Source organism: Trachypithecus francoisi, unplaced genomic scaffold (genome assembly GCF_009764315.1).
Source record: "Trachypithecus francoisi isolate TF-2019V2 unplaced genomic scaffold, Tfra_2.0 Lachesis_group6, whole genome shotgun sequence".
Taxonomy (NCBI): Eukaryota; Metazoa; Chordata; class Mammalia; order Primates; family Cercopithecidae; genus Trachypithecus; species Trachypithecus francoisi.
In genome coordinates this window covers 128,045,002-128,069,550 of record NW_022681471.1, presented here as the reverse complement: position 1 = coordinate 128,069,550, position 24,549 = coordinate 128,045,002, and the positions used below count along the sequence as shown (strand labels likewise).

At 44.8% G+C, this 24,549-nt stretch overlaps 1 protein-coding gene across 1 annotated transcript in view; it reads left to right on the top strand.

Moving 5' to 3' along the window:
- The window catches only part of PUDP (pseudouridine 5'-phosphatase), a 113,912-nt gene that overhangs the window by 72,951 nt on the left and 16,412 nt on the right, over nt 1-24,549 (top strand). Inside the window, 1 exon segment of the mRNA XM_033201714.1 lies at nt 9,002-9,231. Coding sequence (XP_033057605.1) covers nt 9,002-9,231 — 230 coding nt within the window.

The window sequence follows — 24,549 nt, the reverse complement described above, 5'->3', positions numbered from 1 at the left end:
GTAGTGTTTGTAAGTGATGGTTCCATTTTAATAGATAAAATACAGAACTTATAAAAAGTCAAGAATCTATATTGGCCAGATTTCCTAAATGAGTTAATATTTCTCTTAAATTTATACTTAAAGTCACAATTTTTAAAACTATATATATGAATGTGAATACTATATGCTTTGGGGAATTTGACTTTGGTTCTTTTCTAGTGTCAAGACAGTAGTTAAAGCGATCAGCACAGATTTTCTTCCATAATATACTATTGCAATAGAGAAAAGAGACCAATGTGAAACTGGACTCAACATCAATTAGCCCAGAGGTGACTGGGTATTTTAAGGGAAATTCAGGGAGTAGGGAGGGATCAGCAGAGGCTCAGCAGAGTCGGGGAAGTGAAAATTGCAGAAAGCGGGAAGAGGGTTTGGTCTGTGTGAAGCCATCTGGGTTTCACTGGTGCTGATAGAAGTCAGGCTCCTGCGCTCCCACAGCGGCTTGTCTGCAGGGGTGGCTGGAACCAGCGATCAGTTATTTCGGCAGCCTTGAGTTTTCATAGGCAAGTACTTTAAGGGGGCTAGAGTCATCTGTGGGGGTGACCTTGAGCTGTTGAACTTGTTCAAGTCTTTCTAGGCCACTGTGGGGGCCTTGTGGAGAAAAAGACTCAGAGCAGCCTGGATAGAGTCTGGTCCAGGAGACACTTTTTTCACTGAGCATGACCAATCCATTTATCACAATGGTAGCAACCTGTCCTCATGGAATTATGTTTCCTTCAGTAAATCTTGAACAAGTAATAAATGCATCAGCATATGTTTTTTAAAAGTTAAACAGATGTTAAACTTAAGGAAGTTTGCTAAAATCCATTTCGTGGACCCCTTTGTGAATACCTGACCTACACAGCTTACCCCTTATGATTTAAAGTTAACTTGCATCCATTTAATGGAATCCCAGGTGCCTGTTTGACCTGCAGACATATTTCTCCCTTCTTGGTCACTGTCTCAGGGCATCAGCTCTTCACACAACAACAGCTTCCTGTGTGTGGTCCCTGACTGTCCATTGATAACCAAAGGCTCCTGGACTCGCCAAGTTGCCCACGTAAGACCCAGGGTTCAGAGAGTGAGACAAGTCCTTGCATTGTAAAGTGCCAGAAATTCTCATATTCTAAAGCACAGTGTTGTTCAGAACATAGTACCCTTGTGAGATCACGTGTGCCATTTGTGAAGAACCTGGAGCAGATGTTTCCTTAGGAAACCTCGCAACAGTAAGTGCTTTCAGCTCGCTCAAGGAACTTCAAGTAGGCAAGAAATAAGAGTGGAAACCCTGCATTACTCCATTAGATCTTGAAAGTTTTCCCTTGGATAAATGTGCCTGTCAGTCACATCAAATCATATCCCCTGCCTCCGTGCGCTATACCACAACAGTGAAGTCTGCTGGAGCGTCTGTGCTCCCTGGGTACACATTCTCCAGGAGGCAGCATCTTATGAGAGAGTAACAGGTATGTCACGTGTAGAGGAGAATGCTAACCGCTTCAGGAGAAGGCTCCCCACCATGAACTTGGATAACTGGATGCTGTTTTTTTAACGTATTTATTTTTTAATTGACAAATATAAATCATATATAGTTATCACATACACAACATGTTTTGAAGTATGTATACATTATGGAGTGGCTACGTCAAGCTAATTAACACATCCATCATCTCACTTTCTCTTCATGTTTTGTGGGGATAACACTTAGAATCTAGAATCTGAGTAATGTTCATGTAGCTAAATGTTATTTTTAATGACCTTTGCCTTAATTGTCAATTCAATATCGGTCATAGATATTTATTGAGGGCCCAGCATGTGCCAGCCAAGCATGGCCTCCTAATTGGAAACACAAACCCTAAGAAACTCCGAGCATTGTTGTGTAGCGCAGGGGCCATCCTCACACCCCCACAGCCAGCATTCAGCTTGCTTTATAAGCCATGGATGGAGTCAAAGGAAAACTAGCTCGCTTTCCCACTGTGTATCTGAAATCACTTTCTATTCCATGCTGCACACATGTACTGCAGGAAAAGGAATGATTCCTGCCCCTACTCCTGCCTTCCATTCCTAAGAACAGAGGGGTTGGAAAACAGAGGGTAGGAAATAAGCGGTTTATTCACTGGATGTCTGCGTGGGGTCTTGGGAGCGCAGAGGTTATGACTCATTCTTGATACATACAACTGAAATAACTGCAGCCAGCTGCTGGAGGTGTTGCAGTGAATCCCAGAGGGTTAAAGGGGTGGGAGGAGCCTGATAAAGTTTCCAGGAAGTGATAGCACATGCGCTGTCTTTGCCCGCAAAGATGCAGGTAACAGCTCAGACTGAGCCTTAGGAAGAGGGTGGAGGCCAGAGGGTGGCAGGGTTTCTCTGTAGTCCTCAGGAAGTGAAACTGCCTCACAGGAAATAAAGCAATACCAATCAGGCAGTTTCTTTCTATGTGTATTTGAATATTGTGATTGTTTTTAAAATCACACATGACATACTTCTTTTTGTTGTTGTTGTTGTTGTTGTTGTTGTTGAGACAGTCTTTCTCTGTCACCCAGGCTGGAGTGCAGTGGCATCATCTCGGCTGACTGCAACCTCCGTCTCTTGAGTTCAAGTGATTCTCCTGCCTCAGCCTCTTGAGCAGCTGGGATTACAGGCATATGCCTCCATGCCTGGCGAATTTTTGTATTTTTGGTAGAGACAGGATTTCACCATGTTGGTCAGGCTGGTCTGCAACTCCTGACCTCAAGTAATCCACCCACCTCGGCCTCCCAAAGTGCAGGGATTGCAGGCATGAGCCACCATGCCCGGCCAAACTTGACGTATTTCTCAGGAACGAGAAAGAGCAGCTGTCTGTCCACCACCTTCCCCCCAACCTCCTTGAACCGTATCCCAGGCAGCTTGGTGTTGTAGCTGATATTGCCTGTGTCGGCCCTCCTCTCCTGATTTATTTTAATCCTCATATACTCTTTCTTCTTCTGGGTGTTGTTCTTTTCTAGCATTCTGTTTTTGTTTTAAGGACTCAGTAACTTATATGTCTCTGTGAATACTAATTATTATCATGACTGTTGCTTCCTCGCCCACTTTTCTCTGGATTGTCATTTTTTTCTGGCAGATTCCTGTCTTCTGCCTGTTTGAGTCTTCTTCCACAACACCTGGCAGTGTCTGTTCTGCTCATTCACATTCCAGAAGAGAGCACTTATGTATTCGTTTCCTGGGGCTGCTGCCACAAGATACCGAAAACTCAACAACTTCTAATAACAGAAATTGACTCTCTCCCAGTTCTGGAGACCGGAAGTCTGAAATCAAGGTGTCTCAGGGCCACACTCTCTCCGGAGGCTCTAGGGAAGGATCCTTCCTGCCTCTCGCAGCTCCTGAGGGCTCTAGGCGTCCCTGGGCTTGTGGCCGCATCGCTGCAGTCTCTGCCTCCGTTTCCACATGGCAGAGTGAGCTCATCTCAAGATTTTTAACTTAATTACATCTCCAAAGACCCTTTTTCTAAACAGGCAGAAGTACCATGGGTGAGGACTTCTGTTTGGGGGCCACCATTCAACCCACTGCTCTCAGTCACACATAGCTTTTGAAGCATAACACCTGCTGTTCAGGCAGTTGCGAAAGTAGCCCCTAAGAAAGACGGCATGCTAAAGCACCTTCCCTATGGTGGGGTGGGGTGACAGAGGCCAGGCACCCTTAGGATGCCCATGCGGGAGGTGGAGGCTAAGCAGAATCCCACAGGTGTGTCTGGTCCCAGGATAGCGTCAGTGTCTTCTCACAGGTAGCCAGGTGGCATCCATCAGCTGACCACATCGTCTGCCCCAGTGGCATGGGCTGTCTTCCATGTCTCACTTTATAGAGCTCTTCTAGACTGAGGCCCAGGACATGGGTCTCAGCACACAGCATTAATGACATGCATGGCCCTCTAAGCGGTTTCCTCTCCCGCTTTGCGTTGTCAACCCCGGGTACCCCCCCTTGCTTCTGTTGCTCACTGCACGTCTCAGGTAGTACAGAGACTGTTCAGGCTCGTAGGGTTCTGATGGCCAGATCACCCAATAGAAGAATGCCAAGAACACCTGAGACCGTGGCAGCTGCCTGCCTTCTGCCTCTTTCCTTTGTTTAATCCTCTTTAATTGCACATCCTTGTTCTCACCCACCTTGGGTCTCTAGGATGGAGGAAAGCAGGAGCATTTCTTCCCACCCACAGTGCTGATTCTCCACATTCCCCAGTTCTTGCCCTGGAGATGTGTCCCGTGAGCTGATTGTTTGAAGCAACAGATATCTAGATACCTGTCTCTCTGCCCTTCCTGTAAACCCAGGGAAGCACACCAAGTGCTAGGAGCTGGGAACTGGAGTTCATTTATACACATAATTAACCAGCTTCTCCCTAGAACAGAACTCCATTTACACTTTTTAGTCTTTTACTTCTCAGGGAAAGCCACTGAGTAAGACAAAGTTTGTGTGCAATCTTTAAAAGATGCAAAACTTTGTGAAGGCATCAGGCAGTTTTGAATCAGGTGATTAGGATTGTTCATTCCTGGCAATACACTGGAGCTTTATCTGATGATAACGACACTGGCTAACGTTTATCTGGGGCTTCCTCACCCATGTCACTTTCTAGGCATTGTTCTTGTGAATTAATTCCATGAGGAACATTAATCATTACTCTTTGACAGATGACAAAATTGAGGCCCAAAGAGGGCATATAATTGACGGATGTCCCGTAGTCTCTGACTATGGTCATAGTCTTGTCTTGGCTTTCATCTTCGTAGGAGTCCCAAGCATTTTGAAGGTGTCAGTATGCTGTGGTGGTGTAAAGCAGTCATCCAAAACCATTTTTGGTTCATTCTCCATCAATAAGTGTTGAGCTGCATTCTAGTCTAGACACATTGGTGTGCGTTTGTTTATCTACTCCACCGTTACAGCTGGTACCTTAGAAAGAATTCACAGCAATAGAAATGCAAGAAGGATAAGCTAAAATAAAATAATCGGCTGGGCACAGTGGCTCACATCTCTAAGCCCAGGGCTTTGAGAGGCTGAGGCAAGAGGATTACTTGAAGCAGAACGTCAAGACTAGCTTAGCTAACATAGGGAGACCCTGTCTCTACAAAACATAAAAAAATTTACCAGGCATGGTGACATGCACCTGTAGTCCCAGCTATTCGGGTGACTGAGGCTGGAGGATTGTTTGAGCCCAGGAGGTCAAGGCTGCTATGACTGTTCAACTCTACTCCAGCCTGGGTCATAGAGCAAGATCCTGTCTCAAAACAATAATAATAAAATAATCTGTTTAAGTTTTTAAAATTAATAGCACCAAAGTACTTTAAGAAAATTTTCTTTATACAGTTTGTTTTACAGAGCCGTGTGTTTAAATGTGCTCCATTTTTAAAAATATTGGTTTAAAATTGTGTGATCCAGCAATTTAAAAATCTTGTTTTAAATTCAGATAGTTTTGATACTCAGCTTTAATCCCTGTTTATATCCAGGCAGAAGTTCACGATTGGCTAATTTTTTTTTTTTAGATGGAGTCTGACTCTGTCACCCAGGCTGGAGTGGAGCGGTGCTATGTCGGCTCACGGCAACCTCCACTTCCTAGGTTCAAGCGATTCTCCTGCCTCTGCCTCCCAAGTAACTGGGATTACAGGACGTATTGCCACGTGCGACTGTCTCTTTAAAAAATAAAATTAGAGCCTTTCTTTTATCTCATCCATCAGTTAGGTTAAGGTTTAAATTGAAATTTAGCTAATAAATGTAGTCCTATGTGATACTAATCAGTAGTTGTTGCAAACTAATGAAATAGTGTTGCATTTTAGTATTTTTAACCAATGGATTCAAGTTCTGTAGAAGCTCTTCAGGTGGAATACTTCTACACTGATTGAATATTGTTTTTATGTGTGGAAGTGTGTCTATGTGTTCATGAGATCTGTCGTTTTCTTGTCTGGCTTTTGTCTGGTTTTGGGATCAGGGAAGTGCTGATGTAAAATGACCTGAGAGGTATTCCCTCCAATTTCCTGAAAAGTCTGTTTAGAATTGGCATTCTTTTTTTTCTTGAGAAGTTGGTACATTTACCAGTGAGGCCATTTGATCCTAGATGTGGGAAGGAGGTTTTTAACTACAAATTCAATTCCTTTCATAGGCAGAAGGCTATTCAGGTTATTTGTGTCTTCTTGAGGGAGTTTTATATCTTTCAAAGAATTATCTCATTTCATCTAAATGGTCAATTGTGTTGGCATTAATCCTATAGTAATTAAGTTTTTATCATTTTATTGATGTTAGGATCTGTAGTGATGTCCCCTCTTTCCCTGCTAATGTTGGTACATTTGGATCTTCTTTATTTTTTTGATCAGTTTAGCTAAGAGTCTACTAATTTAATTGCTCTTCTCAAACACTCACTTTTGATTTAGTTGGTTTTCTGTATTCTACTTTCTATTTCATTGATTTTCTCTCTCGTGCTTATTATTTCCTTCCTTTTATTTGTTTTGGGTTTAATTTGCTCTTTTCCTTCACTTTCTTAAGGTAAAAGCTTAAATCATTGAACTTCTTTCTTTCAGGTTTTCAGTGTGACAACTTAGATCACTTATTTGAGACCTTATTATTTAACATATCACTCAAAGCCATCAGTTTTCCTCTAAGCAATGTTTTAGCCACATCCCAGAAATTTTGATAGTTTTTAGTTCTCTACAAAATATTACCTAGTTTCCCTTTGTGATTTCATCTTTGACAAATGCCTTACATAGAAGTGTAACATCCAAATATTTGTGATTTTCTACATTCCTTTCTATTATTAATGTCTATTTTAATTCTGTCATCATTAGATAAGGTATTCTGTATGATTTTAAGTATTTTATAATTTTTGAGAATAGTTTTATCGCTTATAATAGGATCTTGTTGAATGTTCCATGTGCACTTAAAATAATGTGGTTTCTGCTGTTGTTGGGAGAAGTATTACATAAACGTCAACTAGGTCAGGTTGCTTGACAGTGATTCTGAAGTCTGCTGTATCCTTACTTCTTTTCTGTCTACTTGTTCTATCAATTACTGATAGAAGAGTTTTAAACTTCCTTCTACGTTTGTGTTTCTCCATTCAGTTCTATTGGTTTTTTCTTTATGCATTCTGAAGCTCTGCTATTTGATGTTTACACATTTAGAATTATGTCTTATTGATGAACTCTGACCTATTTGTCATTATGAAATGTCCCTATTTATCCCTGATGATAGTCATTCATTATTCTAAAGGCTTGTTTGTTATTAATGTAAGTAACCTGGCTCTCTTTTGAGCAATAGTTATGTGTTATGTAGTTTTCTCTCTTTTTATTTTCAATCTGTCTGTGTAGTTACATTTCAAGTAGGTTTCTGTAGACAACATGTAGTTGGGTCTTTTGTTTTTCTTTTTTATTCTGGTAGTGTCTATCTTAGGTGTGTTTATAATACTTATAAAGCCGTTATATAAGGTCATGATCTGCTAATTCCATCTGTCTCTGTCATCTGTCATTTCTGTGTCTGTTTCTCCTGATTGCTTTTTTTCCCCCTCTCCTGCTTGTGGATGGTATTTGCTTCTTTGCAGGCATGGTAATTTTTGATTGAATGTTAGACACTATGAATTCTACACCCAGTGGAGTGCTAGATTTTGCTCTATTTCATTTGCTCTATTTAACTTTGTCCTGGAACTACATTATGATCTGTCCATGCCTTCCTTTTAAAAATCTCTAGAGGGTCAGGTGCTCCAGATATCTGTTACCTTACCCTGAGTAACTTTAGGTATTTGGAAAAAATGACTATGTTGATTCTTTTGTGTAACAATGGACAAAGTAGGGCCATTAAATCATGATAGTATTAAAATAGGCATGATTACACAATTATTTAAAATACAATTTTAGGCCAGGCATGGTGGCTCATGCCTTTAATCCCAGTACTTTGAGAGGCCGAGGCAGGTGAAGCACCTGAGGTCAGGAGTTCGAGACCAGCCTGGACAACATGGTGAAACTCCATCTCTACTAAAAATACAAAAATTAGCTGGGCGTGGTGGCATGTGCTTATAGTCCCAGCTACTCGGGAGGCTGAGGCAGGAGAATTGCTAGAACCTGGGAGGCCGAGGTTGAAGTGAGCCGAGATCAGCTATTGCACTCCAGCCTGGGCAACAGAGCGAGACCCTGTCTCAAAAATAAAATAAAATTTTAGACAAACCATGACACTTGTGTGGATTTAGATGTTCCCGTTGTGCGTCAGCATAAGTTAAAGGTGGGAAGGACTCCTGGTATTTTCTGTTTTTTCTGATAACTAGTCCTCTCATAATTGGCTCCATGACGACCTCCATGAACCCATGCGGTCCCTGTCGTTAATCTGTATGGCTAATGACAGTGTGAAGATTGTCTTTTCATATGGCACGTTGCTGTTGATCAGCTGTGTTCAGCAGCTTTCTTTTGTCCCCTGATCCCTTGTTAAGTAGCGCCGCAGCCGTCCCTCAGCCGCAGCCTTCTTCAGCATCTGGTGGAGGCCTTTGTGTAATTTCCTCTCCTTAGCAGGGTGAGGAATGATTGAAGTGTTTTCTGTAGAATACAGCGCTTTTGCAGAAAACACCAAAGGCATAGTCCTTGTGTATTTACTGCTTTGGAATAAAAGTATGGTTCAGCGATGCCCTGCTGTGGGGCCTTCCCCGTGCCCTGGCCAGATCCCAGGTCCGGTCACCTCCTGGGCCTGCTCGCTGCCCTTCTCCGCGTTTCATAAAGAGGCCCAGCAGACAAAGCAGCAGTGCCTCCCAGTGCGCTCCTCTTCTGTTCCTTTGGGAAATGCATCGCTCAACCCCCAATAGCTTTTTTGATTTTTTGGTTTGTTTTATTTTGAGCAGGGATGTTTTGGAGCTGACAACTCCTTTTAGACAATCTGTCCTAGGTCAGAAATTCCTCAAAAGGGGCAGCCTGAGAGTGTGCTGCCACACAGCTGGAGGGACCGTCCCTGGAAGAAGGCCTTGTGGTGGAGGCCTCGCTCCTCACCGCAGTCCTCCCCTCCTCCTCCACAGGCGCTGAGAAACTCATCGTCCACCTGCGGAAACACGACATCCCCTTCGCGCTGGCCACCAGCTCAGGGTCCGCGTCGTTCGAGATGAAGACCAGCTGCCACAAGGAGTTCTTCAGCTTGTTTTCCCACATTGTGCTGGGAGATGACCCCGAAGTGCAGCATGGCAAGCCAGACCCCGACATCTTCCTAGCTTGTGCCAAGAGATTCTCTCCCGCTCCTGCTATGGAGAAGGTAAGCGGATGCCGGTGACACAAGCCATGTTCCACGACCACGTTCCACCAGATAATATCTACGTAGTATTTGCTAAATGTGAAAAGTTGTGGTGTGTGCTGTTGAAGGCCAGTTTGCAGTGCTCCCTAGAACTTGGGTATGTGGGCAGGTTGTAAGATTTTGTGAGGACTCTTGGCCACACCTAAGTCACAAGGCCTGGGAGAAACCAGAATCCAGTGGGTCTCAGGGACAGTCTGAGAAGCTTACAGTGCCAGAACAGGCCTATTCAGACATTTTCCAGGGAAGCGGCGGTTCTACTGATGTGGGGCTTAAAACAGTCTTCTTGTCTAGGAGCAGGCTTTAAGGTGAGTATTCACTGCAGTTCAGATGTAAATCACTAAAACTCACTTCCCCTCCCCAACTGCTTATAGAGGGCTCATTGGTTACTGCAGAGTTTTTGCTTGTGTAGTGACATTGGGTTCTTATCGCCAAGTTTTTGGACTTCCGTCCATTTCTCCATTGGAAAATGGCAGCTGGTGGGCTTGTATGCTGTGGCACCCCCTGTCCTGCACCGCGGCTTCTTGACCATGCAGGGTATGCAGTGGAGACGGCCCCTGGCTCCCTCTTCTTGTTATACAAGGCTCCTTCCCAGGTGACCTGGGCAGAGCGTTTAGGGAGCTGACTGCTCGTGGTGGCTGGGCCTGGCTCCAGATTTCTCTGACCGCTCTGTGACTGCCAAGATGGAGTCCTTGGCCTGAACGATCTGCAGATACAGATTCCAGAATCACAGCAAGTCACCCTTGAAAGGGGGGCTCCCGCTAGCGATGTAAGTGTAAGCAGCTGGGGAGGGCATTCGTCGGGGAGTCCCTGCAAATGCCTGCTTCCCCTGGGTTCCTGCATGTGAGGACTTGTGTGGTTTGTGGGGAAGAGCCTTTCAGTGAGAGGTCTTTTTCAGACCTCACCTCTCATCACTAACCAGTGACACCAATCACGAGCTCAGCGAAATTACTCAGAAACCTCCTTCCCAATAAAGCTGAGCTACTGGAGTAGTCTTGAAAGACATGGTTTTTGTTGTTGTTGTTTTGTTTTGTTTTATTTTGTTTTTTGCCCAGGGTGCAACTTACTACCTTGAACCTATAGAGGCAGCCGGAACCTGTGCCTCAGTACACAGGCCTCTGATTCTCTGAAGCTAAGTGGGCATCCAGCAATTCACTTGAATTCTGACACTGACTCCTACGGTTAGCCCAGACCCCGAAGGTTAAGGCCTCAGTCCTACAAGACGCCCATCGCACATTCCAGGGGTCACCTGTACTTCTGATTGGCTACAAATTGGGGGTTCCTGCGATCCTCTTTTCAGGTCTAATAATTCCCTAACATGACTGACAGAGCTCAGGAAAACACTTTCATACACTTGAAAACTCAGGGACAGCCAAATGGAAGCAAGGCATTGGGCAAGGTACGGCAGGTGGTTGCAGCGCTCCCCTGCCCGCTCTGGGCACGTGACCCTCCCAGCACCTCCATGTGCTCACCAAACTAAAAGCTCCCCAGGCCCCTCATGTAGAGGTTTTTACGGAGCTTTCTTATGTAGCTGTGAATGATGACATCACTGTCGATTGCTCATTGAACTCAATCCAGGCCAAGGTGCCCTCCCTGGAGATGAGGGGGAGGGCTGAAAGTTCCAGTCTTTGTTTGTTTGTTTTGAGATGGAGTCTCATTCTGTTGCCCAGCCTGGAGTGCAGTGGCATGATCTCGGCCCACTGCAACCTCTACCTCCCGGGTTCCAATAATTCTCCTGCGTCACCCTCCCAAGTACTCAGGATTACAGGCGTGTGCCATCACGCCTGGCTAATTTTTGTATTTTTAGTAGAGACAGGGTCTCATCATGTTGGTCAGGCTGGTCTCGAACTCCTGGTTTCAGGTGATCCACCTGCCTCAGCCTCCTAAAGTGTTGGGACTGCAGGCATGAGCCACTGTGCCCGGACCCAGTCTTCTAATCGCATTATTTGGTCTTTCTGATGTCCAGACACTGTCCTAAAGCTATCCTGGGTCTACCAGAGGCACCTCATTAGGTTGAAAATGGCTTGTTAATGACTCAGAAATTCCAAGTGTTTTAGGAGCTCTATATCATGAACTGGGGACAAAAACTAGGTGTGTAGCTTTTATGATGCCATAGCTATAAACAGTCATTGAAAGACAATGGGGCATTCTTAGCAATACACATACCTGGGCTGATTGAAATCTCATTCCTGATTTAAGTCTCATTACTGAATTCAACCTGACTGCAATTGCTTGACATGGGACGTGCCTGAGACCTCCCAGCTAGTAAGTCAGAGAGTCAGTGCTGAGCCTCCAGGTGCAGCTGAAACAGGTCCCAGTGGGAATATGTATCTGCTTCTTATGTCTGGACATGTGTATGTCTGCATGCTTGGCATCCTGTTACAAATTCCACTGAAACATGTTCATTTTTCCTCAGAATTTCCCCCTTATGAAAGAATTATTCCATAGCTTCAGGCTATAAAGTCTTCTTCCCAGAAACACCATTTTTGTTGTTGTTTAACCTGAGTTATTGTTCACTAGAAAAGTGAAGGTACTGCACTCCATACACCATGTGTCAGAATCGATCAGAGTATGTTGGCACTTGCATTCAGTTCTGTATTTACAAACCGATAAAGACAAGGTAAAATATTTGCCTTGTTAACATAAGCTGTTCCTGTAGCTAAGGCAATTAAACGGAATTTCAAGTACAGGCAGTCCTTGTTTTGCAAGGCACTCTGTTAATGGAAACATGGTGTTTCCATGTGGGGTTTTTTGGTTTTGGTTTTGTTTTGTTTTGTTTTTCAGATAGGGTCTCCTTTGTTGTCCAGGCCATTGGCGGCAGTAGCACAATCGTAGCTCACTGCAGCCTCCATTTCCTGGGCTTAAGCAATCCTTCTGCCTCTGTCTCCCAAGTAGCTGGGAGCACAGGCACACACCACCATGCACAGCCGGGCGTGGCAGCTAACACCTGTAATCCCAGCACTTTGGGATGCTGAGGCAAGAGGATGCTTGAGCCCAGTAGCTTGAGACCAGCCAGGTCAACATAGCCAGACCCTGTCTCCACAAGCAATGAGCCATGTTTTAAAATGTTTATAGAAGCAGTGTGTGTGTGGAAAGCACATGCTGCCATTGCATGGGTCCAGTTATGGTGAAACCCACAAAGCAGGGGCCCTCATGAGCACGACTTTCTCTCACAAGGTACCCTGCAAAAAGAGGCCCACGGAATGAACTGTTGTAACATCCGGTTGTTCTCATTGACAATGTTTGTTTTAGACTTGTCAAAGAAAAATGAGCATTACATTTTTTAAAAGTCATTTAGCTCTTAGAAAGTTCTAAACATTTTCCTTATTATTAATCTACATTTACTTACAGATGTGTATATCTCTAATACTTCTTACTTAAAGACAGTTACACATTTTTGGTTTTCCTCCTGTGATGTGCATATTATAATACTGAATGAAGATTTTCCCAAACTCCTGCCAGGGAAGCAGCCCTGGTTTTGTACTTGGCGTTTGTGTCAGGAATACAGGAGGCAGTGGCCAAGGGGTGTGTGGATGATCCTGGAGCTCTTCAGTCAGGCCCTGCTCTTCCTCTTGGCCGCAGTGGGGGTGTGAGCTCACAGGGGCAGCATGCCTCCAGAGTTCAAGGGCATTCCATTAAATCAGCAGTCACTGAAGAGATTTCTGAATCTCTTAGGGAATTGATCATGCCATAGGTGTCACCAGGTTAATTAGGCACAGTAGTAGTAGTCATAGGAAACTAGTCAAAAACAAGTAGGATCAAAGGGTTATTAATTATGTTAAATATTAATTCCCATCTTACTAGGAGAAAGTGTCCAACAGAGCCGACATTAAAGAATCAAGTTTTCACTGAGAATATTTTCTAAGTTATTCATGTATCATTATTTTGTTCTAAAAAATATAAAGCAAACATAAGGCCACCTTCAGAAGCCCCCCCCCAGAAGCCACCTTCAAGCTAATGAGCACCCATTGAGTGAAAGCACCTGCCCGCTGTGTGCCAGGCAGGGTGCGACATCTGCCAACACATCCCCTGAAGGCCAGAGACTCAGTGGGTAGAGGGCCTCCATGTGCCGAACGCCAGGTCCTGAGACTTGCGAGTGTGAGCACACTCATTGACTGGCGGGGACTTGAGAGACCAAGCTGGGAGGCACCCCAGGGCTCTCTGTTCCCAGCCACAAAAACGCCATCGTTGTTGTGAAATAAAAATGATGGCATTGCTTACATACCACTTCTAGGGTTGATGTTTATTACAAGCAAAACCAGAAATCGGAAATCAATTTTTTTTTTCTTTTTTTTTGAGACAGAGTCTTGCTCTGTTGCCTAGGCTGGAGTGCAGTGGCACGATCTCAGCTCACTGCAACCTCTGCCTCCTGGGTTCAAGTGATTCTCCTGTCTCAGCCTCCCAAGTAGCTGGGATTACAGGCAGGCGCCATCACACCCGGCTAATTTTTTTTTATTTTTAGTAGAGATGGGGTTTCACCATGTTGGCCAGGCTGGTCTTGAACTCCTGACTTCAGGTGATGCCCACCTCTGCCTCCCAAAGTGCTGGTTTACAGGAGTGAGCCACCGTTCCTGGCTGTAAGTCAATTTTTTACAGCCTAGCCATCACTACTTTGCATGTTTTAGTTTTCTTCTACTTCTTAATGTTGTTTTAGGAGCTGAATTTCAGGTTTAAAAAATATATATTTTTGTTTTTGTTTTCCTGTTCTATTTTCAAGGAAGTAATTAATACATGTTAAACTGCATAAATAGGTAGAGTAGATTCATATTACCAGCACGAGTTTTGTGTATATGCGGTATCTGTCTTTTTTTGTTTAATACCACGGTTGAAGTTGTGAGATAATATTCACAATTGGTAAACAAGGGACATGGTAGATTCTACTGTTTTTCCTGGAAACCTGCATATTTCTTAATGAATAAGGGCTAAGTCCACATAAATAGGTAGACTGGGCTCATTTCACCAGCCTTTAGACATTTCTACTCACAGCCCAAACTATTATGCTATCACCTTGTTAAGAATACAGTCTTGCCGGGCACGGTGGCTCACGCCTGTAATCCCAGCACTTTGGGAGGCCAAGGTGGGCGAATCACGAGGTCAGAAGATCGAGACCATCCTGACTAACATGGTGAAACCCCGTTTCTACTAAACATATAAAAAATTAGCTGGGCATGGTGGCGGGCGCCTCTAGTCCCAGCTACTCGGGACGCTAAGGCAGGAGAATGGCGTGAACCCGGGAGGCGGAGCTTGCAGTGAGTCGAGATACTGCCACTGCACTCCAGCCTGGGCGACAGAGCGAGACTCTGCCTCAAAAAAAAAGAAAAGAAAAGAATACAGTCTTACAGGTAGTGGTTCATGCCTGTAATCCCAGCACTTTGAGAGTCCAAGTTGGGAGGATCACTTGAGCTCAGGAGTTCAAGACAAGCCTGGGAAACATAGCGAAACCCTGTCTCTACAAAAAATAATAAGAATGATGATGATAAATTTGCCAGGTGTGGTGGCACCTGCCTGTAGTCTCAGCTACTTAGGAGGCTGAGGTGGGAGAATCACCTGAGCCTAGGAGGTGGAAGTTGCAGTGAGCCAAGATCATGCCACTGCCCTCCAGCCTGGGTGACAGAGCAAGACTCTGTCTCAAAGGAGAAAAAAAAAAAAACAGAGAGTACATTCTGGGTGGTGGCTTAGGGATACGGGTGTTCTTTGAAATTCTTTGAACTGTGCTGTAGGCTGGACCATCTCTACAGTGCAATGTTGGGGGAGGCAGCTCTGCCTAGTGTGACAGGCAGACCAAAAGTTCACTCAGGCACAAATTGGAGCATCATAGGGGAACTGGGGATGGCACAGGGCCTGAGATAAATGCTCAGCACTTTTACAGAGAAGAACAGAGGGTGGGATTAGTGCTGAGCAGGACAAGTCCAACAGGAGTGCAGCCAACACAGAATCAATCGTAAGGACTTTGGAAACCAAGCAGAAAAGTTCACACATGGTGCAATATGCATTTGAGCTTACTGGAAATTCTTAGAAGGACACTTTGGCCATGTCTGTGTTTTAGAGCTCAGTGGAGTACTGGGTGACGGATTAGAAATAGGCAGTAAGGGAGGAGGAAGTCCAGGTGTGATTCCAATGTGATTCCTTCAGGGAACTTATAGTTCAGTTATAAAAAAATTAGTAATGTCAAGTTATAGGAGGCTTAGGAGAAAGCAAAATTAAGAAAACTGTCACTGGGCATAATTCATATCAACTTGTACCAAATTTGAAGAACTTTTTGCATCTCTGCAACTCTTCCGTAGATTTTTTAAAAAAATGAAAAAAAGATGTAGCTAGTTAAAAATATATGTATTTTTCTAATACCTGTAACTACATGTGAAACTCACACAAAGTTTCATCTTAACTTATCCTTACCATACATTGCATATGTCCCAAAAGAATGCAGGCAGGAGCAGGCAGGCTGTCAGTGTGAGCTGACCTCTGTAACTGGAACTTCTTTTCCTCTGAGAATAATAGAGAACAAATAGCTATATACTACTTATGTCCAATTTAAAGTTAATATTTGGGCCAGGCTCAGTGGCTCACACCTGTAATCCCAGCACTTTGGGAGGCCAAGGCAGGTGGATCACTTGAGGTCAGGAGTTTGAGACCTGCCCAGCCAACATGGTGAAACCTCATCTCTACTAAAAATACAAAAATGAACTAGGCATGGTGGTCCACGCCTGTAATCCCAGCTACTTGGGAGGCTGAGGCAGGAGAATCGCCTGAACCTGGAAGGCAGAGGTTACAGTGAGCTGAGATTGTGCCATTGCACTCCAGCCTGGGTGACAAGCAAGACTCCGTCTCAAAAAAAAAAAAAAAAAAAAAAAAAAAGTTAATATTTGGTGACCAACTGAGCTTTGCTGGGCCTCTGGTTTTGGGAGATTAGATGTTCCTTGAATCAACTTCTTACACTGCAACACTGAGTTAGGGGCACAGCCACACTGGAGCTGCTCCAGAGGATGAGGACCGTCACCTGCCATTGTTTGCCACCCTCTGTGGGCCTCAGGGCCCCACAGCCTGGGTCCTCATTGCTCCAGCCTCAAGGCCACCTCCTCCTGTCACCCATTATCACTGAACAAAATACGCGTGCCTCTAGTCACTTATCCTTGGTATTATTCATTTCCCTTTCTCCTTTCTTTCGTTATTTAAAAAACATAATAACAAGGACCTTCACGGATACTATCCTTACACTTCTTTTCTTTCATTGAACTTGCCTTTGGGCTTGGTGTCCCTCCTGAGTTTCCCGGCATGAGGGCACTTGCTTAAACCAAATCACACTGTCAGAGGAATTGTGTTTCCTCTACCCTCTTAGGTGCAGTGATTGGGGGCCTGTAAGTCAAACTAACAAAAGACAGACTGTCAAGAGTAAAGTTAGATTTGTATTTACATACAACCAAGGAGTTCACAGAAAAATGTGACTCAAGGAGGCAATTAGAATTTCGGATTTGTATGTCATCTTAACGTGGATGGGGGAGGGGCAGAAGGACACACAGAAGAATAAATGACTTAGGAAAACTAAGTGGGCCATTAGGAGACTAGATGGGGGATGAGATAGTTTTATAACATCTTTTAGAGTGATTTCTCATCCAGGTGCGACAGGTGCTGACTTCTTATCTTTGGTAATAAGACTCACACTTCCCTGTTTGTGAAACTCCTGAGCATTGGATGTATGAGGGCAGAGGGCTGAATTCTTCTGGAAGGCTTTCCTTAGAAAGGGAAGGGAGTGCAGAAGCCTTCTGTTCCTGTACTTGATGCTTACTGTCTTCAGCTCTAATAACCCTCATGCCACTGTGGCATGTTCCGCAGTTATCTGCTTCTCCCCAACACCCCATCGTTACTCCCCTGCCCCTTCTCTGAATGCCCAGCACCCAGCACCAAAGAGAGGCCCTCTGCCTGCCCAGCATACATGGCATTCTTGTTTCTAAACGACCCTGAGGAGCCCAGCCCCTGGTTCTCAGGTCCTGCCTTTATCCAGCCCGAGCAGCCTTACGTCCATGTCCAGAACACTAGCCTTGGGGCATCTTGCTGTCCCAGATGACCTCGGTGTCCCTCAGTCTTGTTCCCATGTTAGCTGCCAGGTGCCACAGTCCCTGTTTCTGACCACATCCTCGTCTCCTCACTTTCCTTCACCTTGGGGGGCATTTCATCCTGGCGTCTGCCGCTCCTGACTGCTGAGACCACAGACATCCGTCTCCCATGCTCCTCTGCAGCGTCTCCCTCTGCTGGCTGCATCATGCCCATCCGCCCTCATCCACTGCTCCCACTGTTTCTCTCTTTCTTCCTCTCACCCAGGAAGTTCAGCAATCCCCAAATGTCAGCGTCTGTGTGTGTGCAGGTGTTGTTCTTGGTGTTCGTCTCACTCTGTCCCATCCCCCTGGGTGATCTCATCTGCTACTTGTCGTCACTATGCCTGACTGAAATCTTGGTTTCTGGACAGCTGTGGGCCCGATGGTCTGGAAAAGGGCCTTGAGAAAATCTTATGTAAAAGTTCAGCCAGGCCACACTTACTAGGAGTCTCAATAGAGGTTCTCCCACCTTAAATCTACTCTTGGGGACCCTGCTGCTTGTCTGAGCCCCAGGCTCATAATCTGCACTGCCTGAAGTCATGAGCACCTCTGAAAACACGACAACACTCAGCATTTTCCCACATTCTCCTTCAACCTGCTCCTGTCACTCCAGGCACCCTGGAGTCCCTCAGCCAACCTTGAAGCTTCTCATTGCACGAGGATTCTCTCTCCTCACATGCCATCTGCAACCAGCAACCTCCTTTATCCATCCACTTCTTAGGCCTTCTCTTCTGAAAACCTCCCTTGTCCTCATCTGTACATTTCTTCCCTTCCTGAATTGAGGCTGTGGGTAGCAGCTGCTGTGTTAACTTTAAGATCCTTCCCAGCCTGAGAACATAACTTTTCCCTGGTCCCCACACCCAAATCAAGAGGCTGTCAACGCATGATATACAGAAGCAGAAGCCAACAGACACAGAAGCCAGTCACTGATTCTGTAGGTAAAGAAACAGATTCACATCAAGGGACTCAATTCCCCTCCATAAACTTTTACTGAACCTTTCGTGTATGTGCCATTTTATCGGATTACAAGATGCCAGGAATACCGAGTGATTTTGGAGCACACACTGTCATTTAGTTTTAATAATAGCCAATGTCATTTCTTACTTAACTAGAATTTAGTAGTTATTTCTTGCTCTTTGATTTTCCGTTCTTATAAACTCTTGGCAGAGAAACCCTACATTCCCAGCTATAGTGTGGCCTTCTATATTAGTCTGTTTTCACGCTTCTAATGAAGACATACGCAAAAGTGGGTAATTTATACAGGAAGGAGGTTTAACGGACTCACAATTCCACATGACTGGGGAAGCCTCACAATCATGGCGGAAGGCAAGGAGCAGCAAGTCATGTCTTACATGGATGGCAGCAGGCAAAAAGAGAGCTTATGCAGGGAATCTGTCTCTTATAAAACCATCACATCTCATGAGACTTACTATCACGAGAATAGCACAGGAAAGACCTGCCCCCCCGATTCAATACCTCCACCGAGTCCCTCCCACAACATGTGGGAATTGCGGGAGCTACAATTCAAGATGAGATTTGGGTAGGGACACAGCCAAACCATATCACCTTCTTTTTCTTTTCCTGTAGTGTTCCCCACAAATAGAGAAGGCATTCCTCTTCTGTATTGTTATTTCACAAACCCTGACTGACACCTATTCTCATGATCCTTGTCTCCATCTCCTGCCACTACAGCTGCAGCGATGTCAATGAGGAGGCTGTCTTTTTCACCTTCAGGCTCTCCTCCTCCCCTTGAGTGCATCATCAGCTTTGATAGGAGGTGGAGCTGTGCTTTGGCCAGGTCACAGCACAGTGAGTGTTCTGGCTTCTTGGCAGACCCATAGCCACCTGCATTCCTCCAGACTGGTTTCCAAGGCTTACAGTTGAGGCAGAATCTGTCCTCCTCTGATGGAGAGCTGCTCGTCATTCTTGGGGAACTTGGGGCATTGCAGTGTTGATTTCAGGTTCACAGCCCTGCAGAGACCTCGACACAGGTTGCATACACATGGGTCCCTGTACTGTTTTGCAGAATTATGCCAGAGCCAAGCCAGTCTTGGGGCACAAGGGTCTCTGGGAAAACACAAATTAGAGGCATGAGGCCCTTCTGCACTCTGTCAGATGCAGAGAAGTGAAGAAATAATTTCACTAAATGCTAGAGAAAAACAGCAAATCTCAGAACAGAATGAACTTCTGTCCTCTCGTAATTACTCTTCATATGTCTTGCCTTCAGATATCTTCTTTATGCTTGACTGGAGAAATTCCAGGATGGCACTGTGCCCTGTGCTTTGTGTGGAGAAAATACTGATGGATGAATCCCTGGACCACTATTTCCCTTTTAAAGGCAGATACTTGTATAACAATGGAAAATGTAACAAGGCTTCATTTAATCAGCACTGTGCGTGTGTGTATGTGTAAACGTGTTCATGCATGTGCACATGCACACACGTGTGTGTGTGATTGATATGTGTTATGGAAAAAGCTCATGTCTCTGGAAATACTTTCCAGCAAAAAACATCTAACAGCTTACTCTTTATAGCAGTGCAGGTTTTGGCCCTTTAACTTCCCTGATGTTGTCAACTAAAAAATTGCAGTCTCCATATACGTTTTACTGGATCCTCTAACACAGGAGTCCCCAATCCTCTAGCCATGGACCAGTACTCCATGGCCCGTTAGGATAAGCAGGGTGCACAGCAGGAAGTGAGCGGCGAGCGAGGCAGCATTACCACCTAGCTCCGCCTCTAATGCTGTCTGATGAGAGGCAGCATTAGATTCCCACAGGAGCATGAACCCTAGTGTGAACTGTACATGCAGGGGATCTGAGTTGTGTGCTCCCTATGAGAATCTAATGCCTGATGATCTGAGGTGGAACAGTTTCATCCCAAAACCAGCCCCTTTCACCCCTTACCCGTCTAGGAAAAATTGTCTTCTATGAAACTGGTTCCTGGTACCGAAATGCTGGGGACCAGTGCTCTAAAACATGTTTTTTTTTTTTATTTCTTGACTGTCACTCAAATGCCTTAAAAAATCCATGCCTCGTAGTTCCTTGAAACACTTTTTAAAAGAACTAGTAGCCACTGTCAGTACAAATGCCACTACCCTACTCGGGGTATTTCGTTAGGTTGGCTGGTGACCAGCTGCGCATTTTTGGTAATAATACTGTGTTCACTGAGTCTTTTTGATAGCGAGATTTCGGAGAACTAGCCAGTAAAAATAGAATCCGGACACTATCCCGCCATACCCTAGTGCATATCAAGTTCTTTGGTCCTGCATTACCAGTTGTCTTTTACAGTTGTGTCAATTTTCAAAATATCTTTTAGCTTTTGACTAGTAATTATTACTAATAATTATTGGCTGTTTTGGGCTAAAACCTTGCTAAATGTTTAGCATCGCATTTAATGTAGTACCACGGATTATTGGCAAATTTGAGCATTGTTTCTCTTCACTGCGATTGGAGGAGAATGGTATATTGAATACAGAGAAAATGTGACCCATAAGTAGCGCTAGTGCTATTTGTATGTATGGCTCCCCACACTGCATTGCATAACATTGCCGTAGTTGAGGAATCTGCTTTTTAAAAGTGTTTGGCCTGGGCTAATTTGCAATAAAGCCCGTGAACTCTCCCATCCCTGGACATGGTGTACCTTCCTTGTACCTTGTACCTTCCTCACCCAATCTGGCCTTCACAATGCTTGTGTACACATTTTTGGACTTGCCCTCACCCAAACTAGAATAGTGAGAATAACCAGTGAATTCAGCCTCGTTATGTTTGGGGATTTATGCGAGGATCAAGGTGGCATTTCAGATTGTTGTGAAACAGATGGATCAGTCAGGAAATAATGCCAGGGTAGCTGTCTTGCCAGTGGAGAGGGGGACATAAACCCCAAGGTACTGGCTTACTTCCAACACTAAGGTGAATCCTACTCCAATCAAATATTAACATGTAAAACTCGAACCAAGTCTCCTTCTGGTGATAGGACCTAAGCGAGCTGTGCTAACTCTCCCCTTAAGAATAGTGAGAAAAACTGGACAAAAACTCGAAAGTGTCTTTTTGAAGGGATCTGATTACCCGGCAGGTAGGGAACAGTGGGACTCTTTACCCCTAGAGCTGTCCCCAGAAGAAGTGGCTAATGAGAATGAGAAGTGCGAGTTTGTTTGTTTGTTTGTTTTTTTTTGGTTTGGGGGCAGGGGGGCTGAGGTGGAAGAATCACTTGAATCCAGGAGGCGGAGGTTGCAGTGAGCTGAGATCACGCCTCTTATACAGAACCTAGTTTGAAAAGGAGGGGATATTTAAGTCTTTTAAGATAATTTTAACTATTTTTCTTTCTTTAGCTCTATTTCTGTGTGTAGCTGTTTTACTACACCAGAGTTCAGCAAGTTATAGTTTCTTAAGAGTTAGTTGCTGTGCGGAAATTGAAGCCCTATCAGTAACCTTTTCCTCGTCGTGTGTCTTCAAATCTATTACCAGCCTTAAACTTTGAATGGATCTTGTATCCATGCATGATTTTATAACATCATGCATTTGTTCATTCAGAAAATACTGGGTGGCTGAAAAATTAGAACTCCAAAATGTTGACTCATTTCATTATAATAATATCAAAAACCCATATCTGTTCATGTCGCCATCAATCTCATCAGGTAAGTCTCAGTTCTGGCAAGCTGTCAAGCTTGTGGTGGTAGATGCACGATTTCCAAAATTCTCAATTTCTCTAGAAAACTCAGACTTTTATTTTTGTCAACAAACTGAGTTATTTCCCTTGAAGTGGCCCTCTCTTGAGAAAATTTTCTAGAAAAATTCTGCCAGATGCCCAAATCTTAGTAATCATCACTCACTGCCTGTCAGTCATTCCTTCAAATAAACATGAGGCTCCGGGAAAGAAAAACCATGATAAAGTGGGGATCTTGGAGCAGGGTGAGCACGTGGTTTCCTTGGAGACCAGGGGCTCACCTCCCCATGTGGCACACGTGCTTTAGGGGCCTTTTTCATCATCTCACGGCATCTTTAAAAAACGAGCCAACTCAAGGGCTGAGGCTTCATAAAAGTAGAGTGTGTATCACTCAGCGCAGATATTCCCAGGTGGAGCCGCGCTTTAATCTTCCTTCCCGAGTGCCTGCTGTGGGGCAGAGCGCCGCGCTTGCCAGCAGGGCTCTGCCGCTGGCCCTCCTGCATAGGCGGGCCCTGGCTGTGTGGGCTGTTTTTCATGCCGACATTGCATTTGTACTGTGGATACCACTGTCGACACAGCATAGAAAGGTCACCGGTGCTTTAGTATTACTGTGGGTGTAGATTTGACTGTGTGGGCCCCTGAACGTGCCTCGAGGACTCCCACACTAAAAACAGCGGGCTTGGAGAATGAGAACCGCAAAGTAGCCTCCATTACGAGCGGAATTTTCTGGAGAGTCCTTGAAAGGGACAGTGAGGGCTTCAATACCTGTACATGTTATGCCGGCAGGCCTCAGGAAGTCTCCCCGCGGTGCTGGACCTGGTATGGGAATCGCGAGACCTGGTAACTACGCAGTGGCACAGCTGTGCGCCCATGCTCAGGGTGACCTTTCGCAAAATGGTGCCACCAGCGTTGCTTCCCTCTGGCCTGCTTAGAAGGGTGCGTTTCTTCAGCAACAGCAGATTCGCAGTTCATTTAGGAAGGTCATTGGAAAATGGGCTCCAGCCTCCCAGGCTTCCAGGCAAGGATTTAGGAGCTGGCCGGGAAATGCCCAAAGGCCGGCGTCCAAGGGATCAGGCAGGGTGTGTGTGCTTTGGTGAACTGAGAGCTAGATGGCTGGGGAAGCGGGGTCATTTTGTGAGATGAGCGTTGCACAGCAACAGGGACCTTGTTGAACCATAAGTGGACAAGGCTGCTCCCTTCAGAATTCGATTCTGCAGAATGTCAGCCTCCAGAGACCAGTGCCACGTGCTGTGAGGGGTATGCTGTTAGTCACACATTTATCTTTTCCTAAAAAGTTTGCACTAGCAGAACAGCATCTTTGATTCTGTTGAAAAGGGGGAAAAAAAAGTGAGGGAGGGACTAGTTTTCTTGAAAACATCCAACCATTAAATTGCTTACTGAATAAGTACATTTTTATTCTAGTGCCCTAACTTATTCTGACTAAGGGTTAAGAAAATACATTTTCTGTAGAAAAGAAGACATGTTCTGTGGCTCATCCAGAGAATTATTTGAGCTGCATGTCTATAGTTTAATCACATACTGTTGGAAGTCTTCCTGGGAGATGCTGGAGGCCCAGGAGTCAAGGGGTCTGTGTGCCATTCTCCAAACACAACTCTCTAGAAAGAAGGTTCCAGCATGACTCAGGAGAGTTTGGTGCAAACTGGGATTCTCTGGGCACCTCTCAGGGACACAGCCTCGATGTCCAGCTGGTTACAGAAGCACATCTCCCACCTGATTTATCCCTGAATAGGAGCAAGGAGTGGGGCAGTCTTTCCCTTCACCCCCACGTCTTCCTTTCCTCTTCCCCACCTCCCTGTATTAATACTGAGAAACCATGCCTGAACAATGAAATGACTAGGAACTACTGTTTCTGGTTGTGTTCCCAAGTGAGAATATGGGCTGCTTATGACCTCGGAATATAGAATGCTGTCATTATTTATTCATCAATAGACATCCAATAAATGCAGATCAACAGCTTGCCTATCTTTGACTGATAGTTTTTGGCAGTGTGTGCTGGTTTTAATCTTTGTATTTGTCCCGTAAGTGACCCCATGACCATAGAGTGAGCTCTTACATCTTGTAAGAGCCTTTTGTTCACCTTCTATTCTTTTTATGAGAAGGAAGTGCCAGTGCATGTCCCAACATAAAGAGAAACATTGAATACATACTGTTTTTCTGTTATATATATGCGCAAAATAACTACCATAGTAAACAATCATCATGATTATGGACGAATTACACAGCCATTCATAGATATCTGTAGTTGTCATTTAGAAGTGGACTATGCAATAGTTCATAGGCTTATGAATACATATCTAACAATATTAGCTGGGTGCAGTGGCTCATGCCTGAAATCCCAGCACTTAGCGAGGCCAAGGGAGCTTGATTGCTAGAGCCCAGGAGTTCAAGACTAGCCCGGGCAAAGGGCGAAACCCCATCTCTACAAAAACTAGAAAAAGAAATTAGCCGGGCATGGTGGTGCTTGCCTGTAGTCCTAGCTACTTGGGAGGCTGAGGTGGAAGGTCACCTGA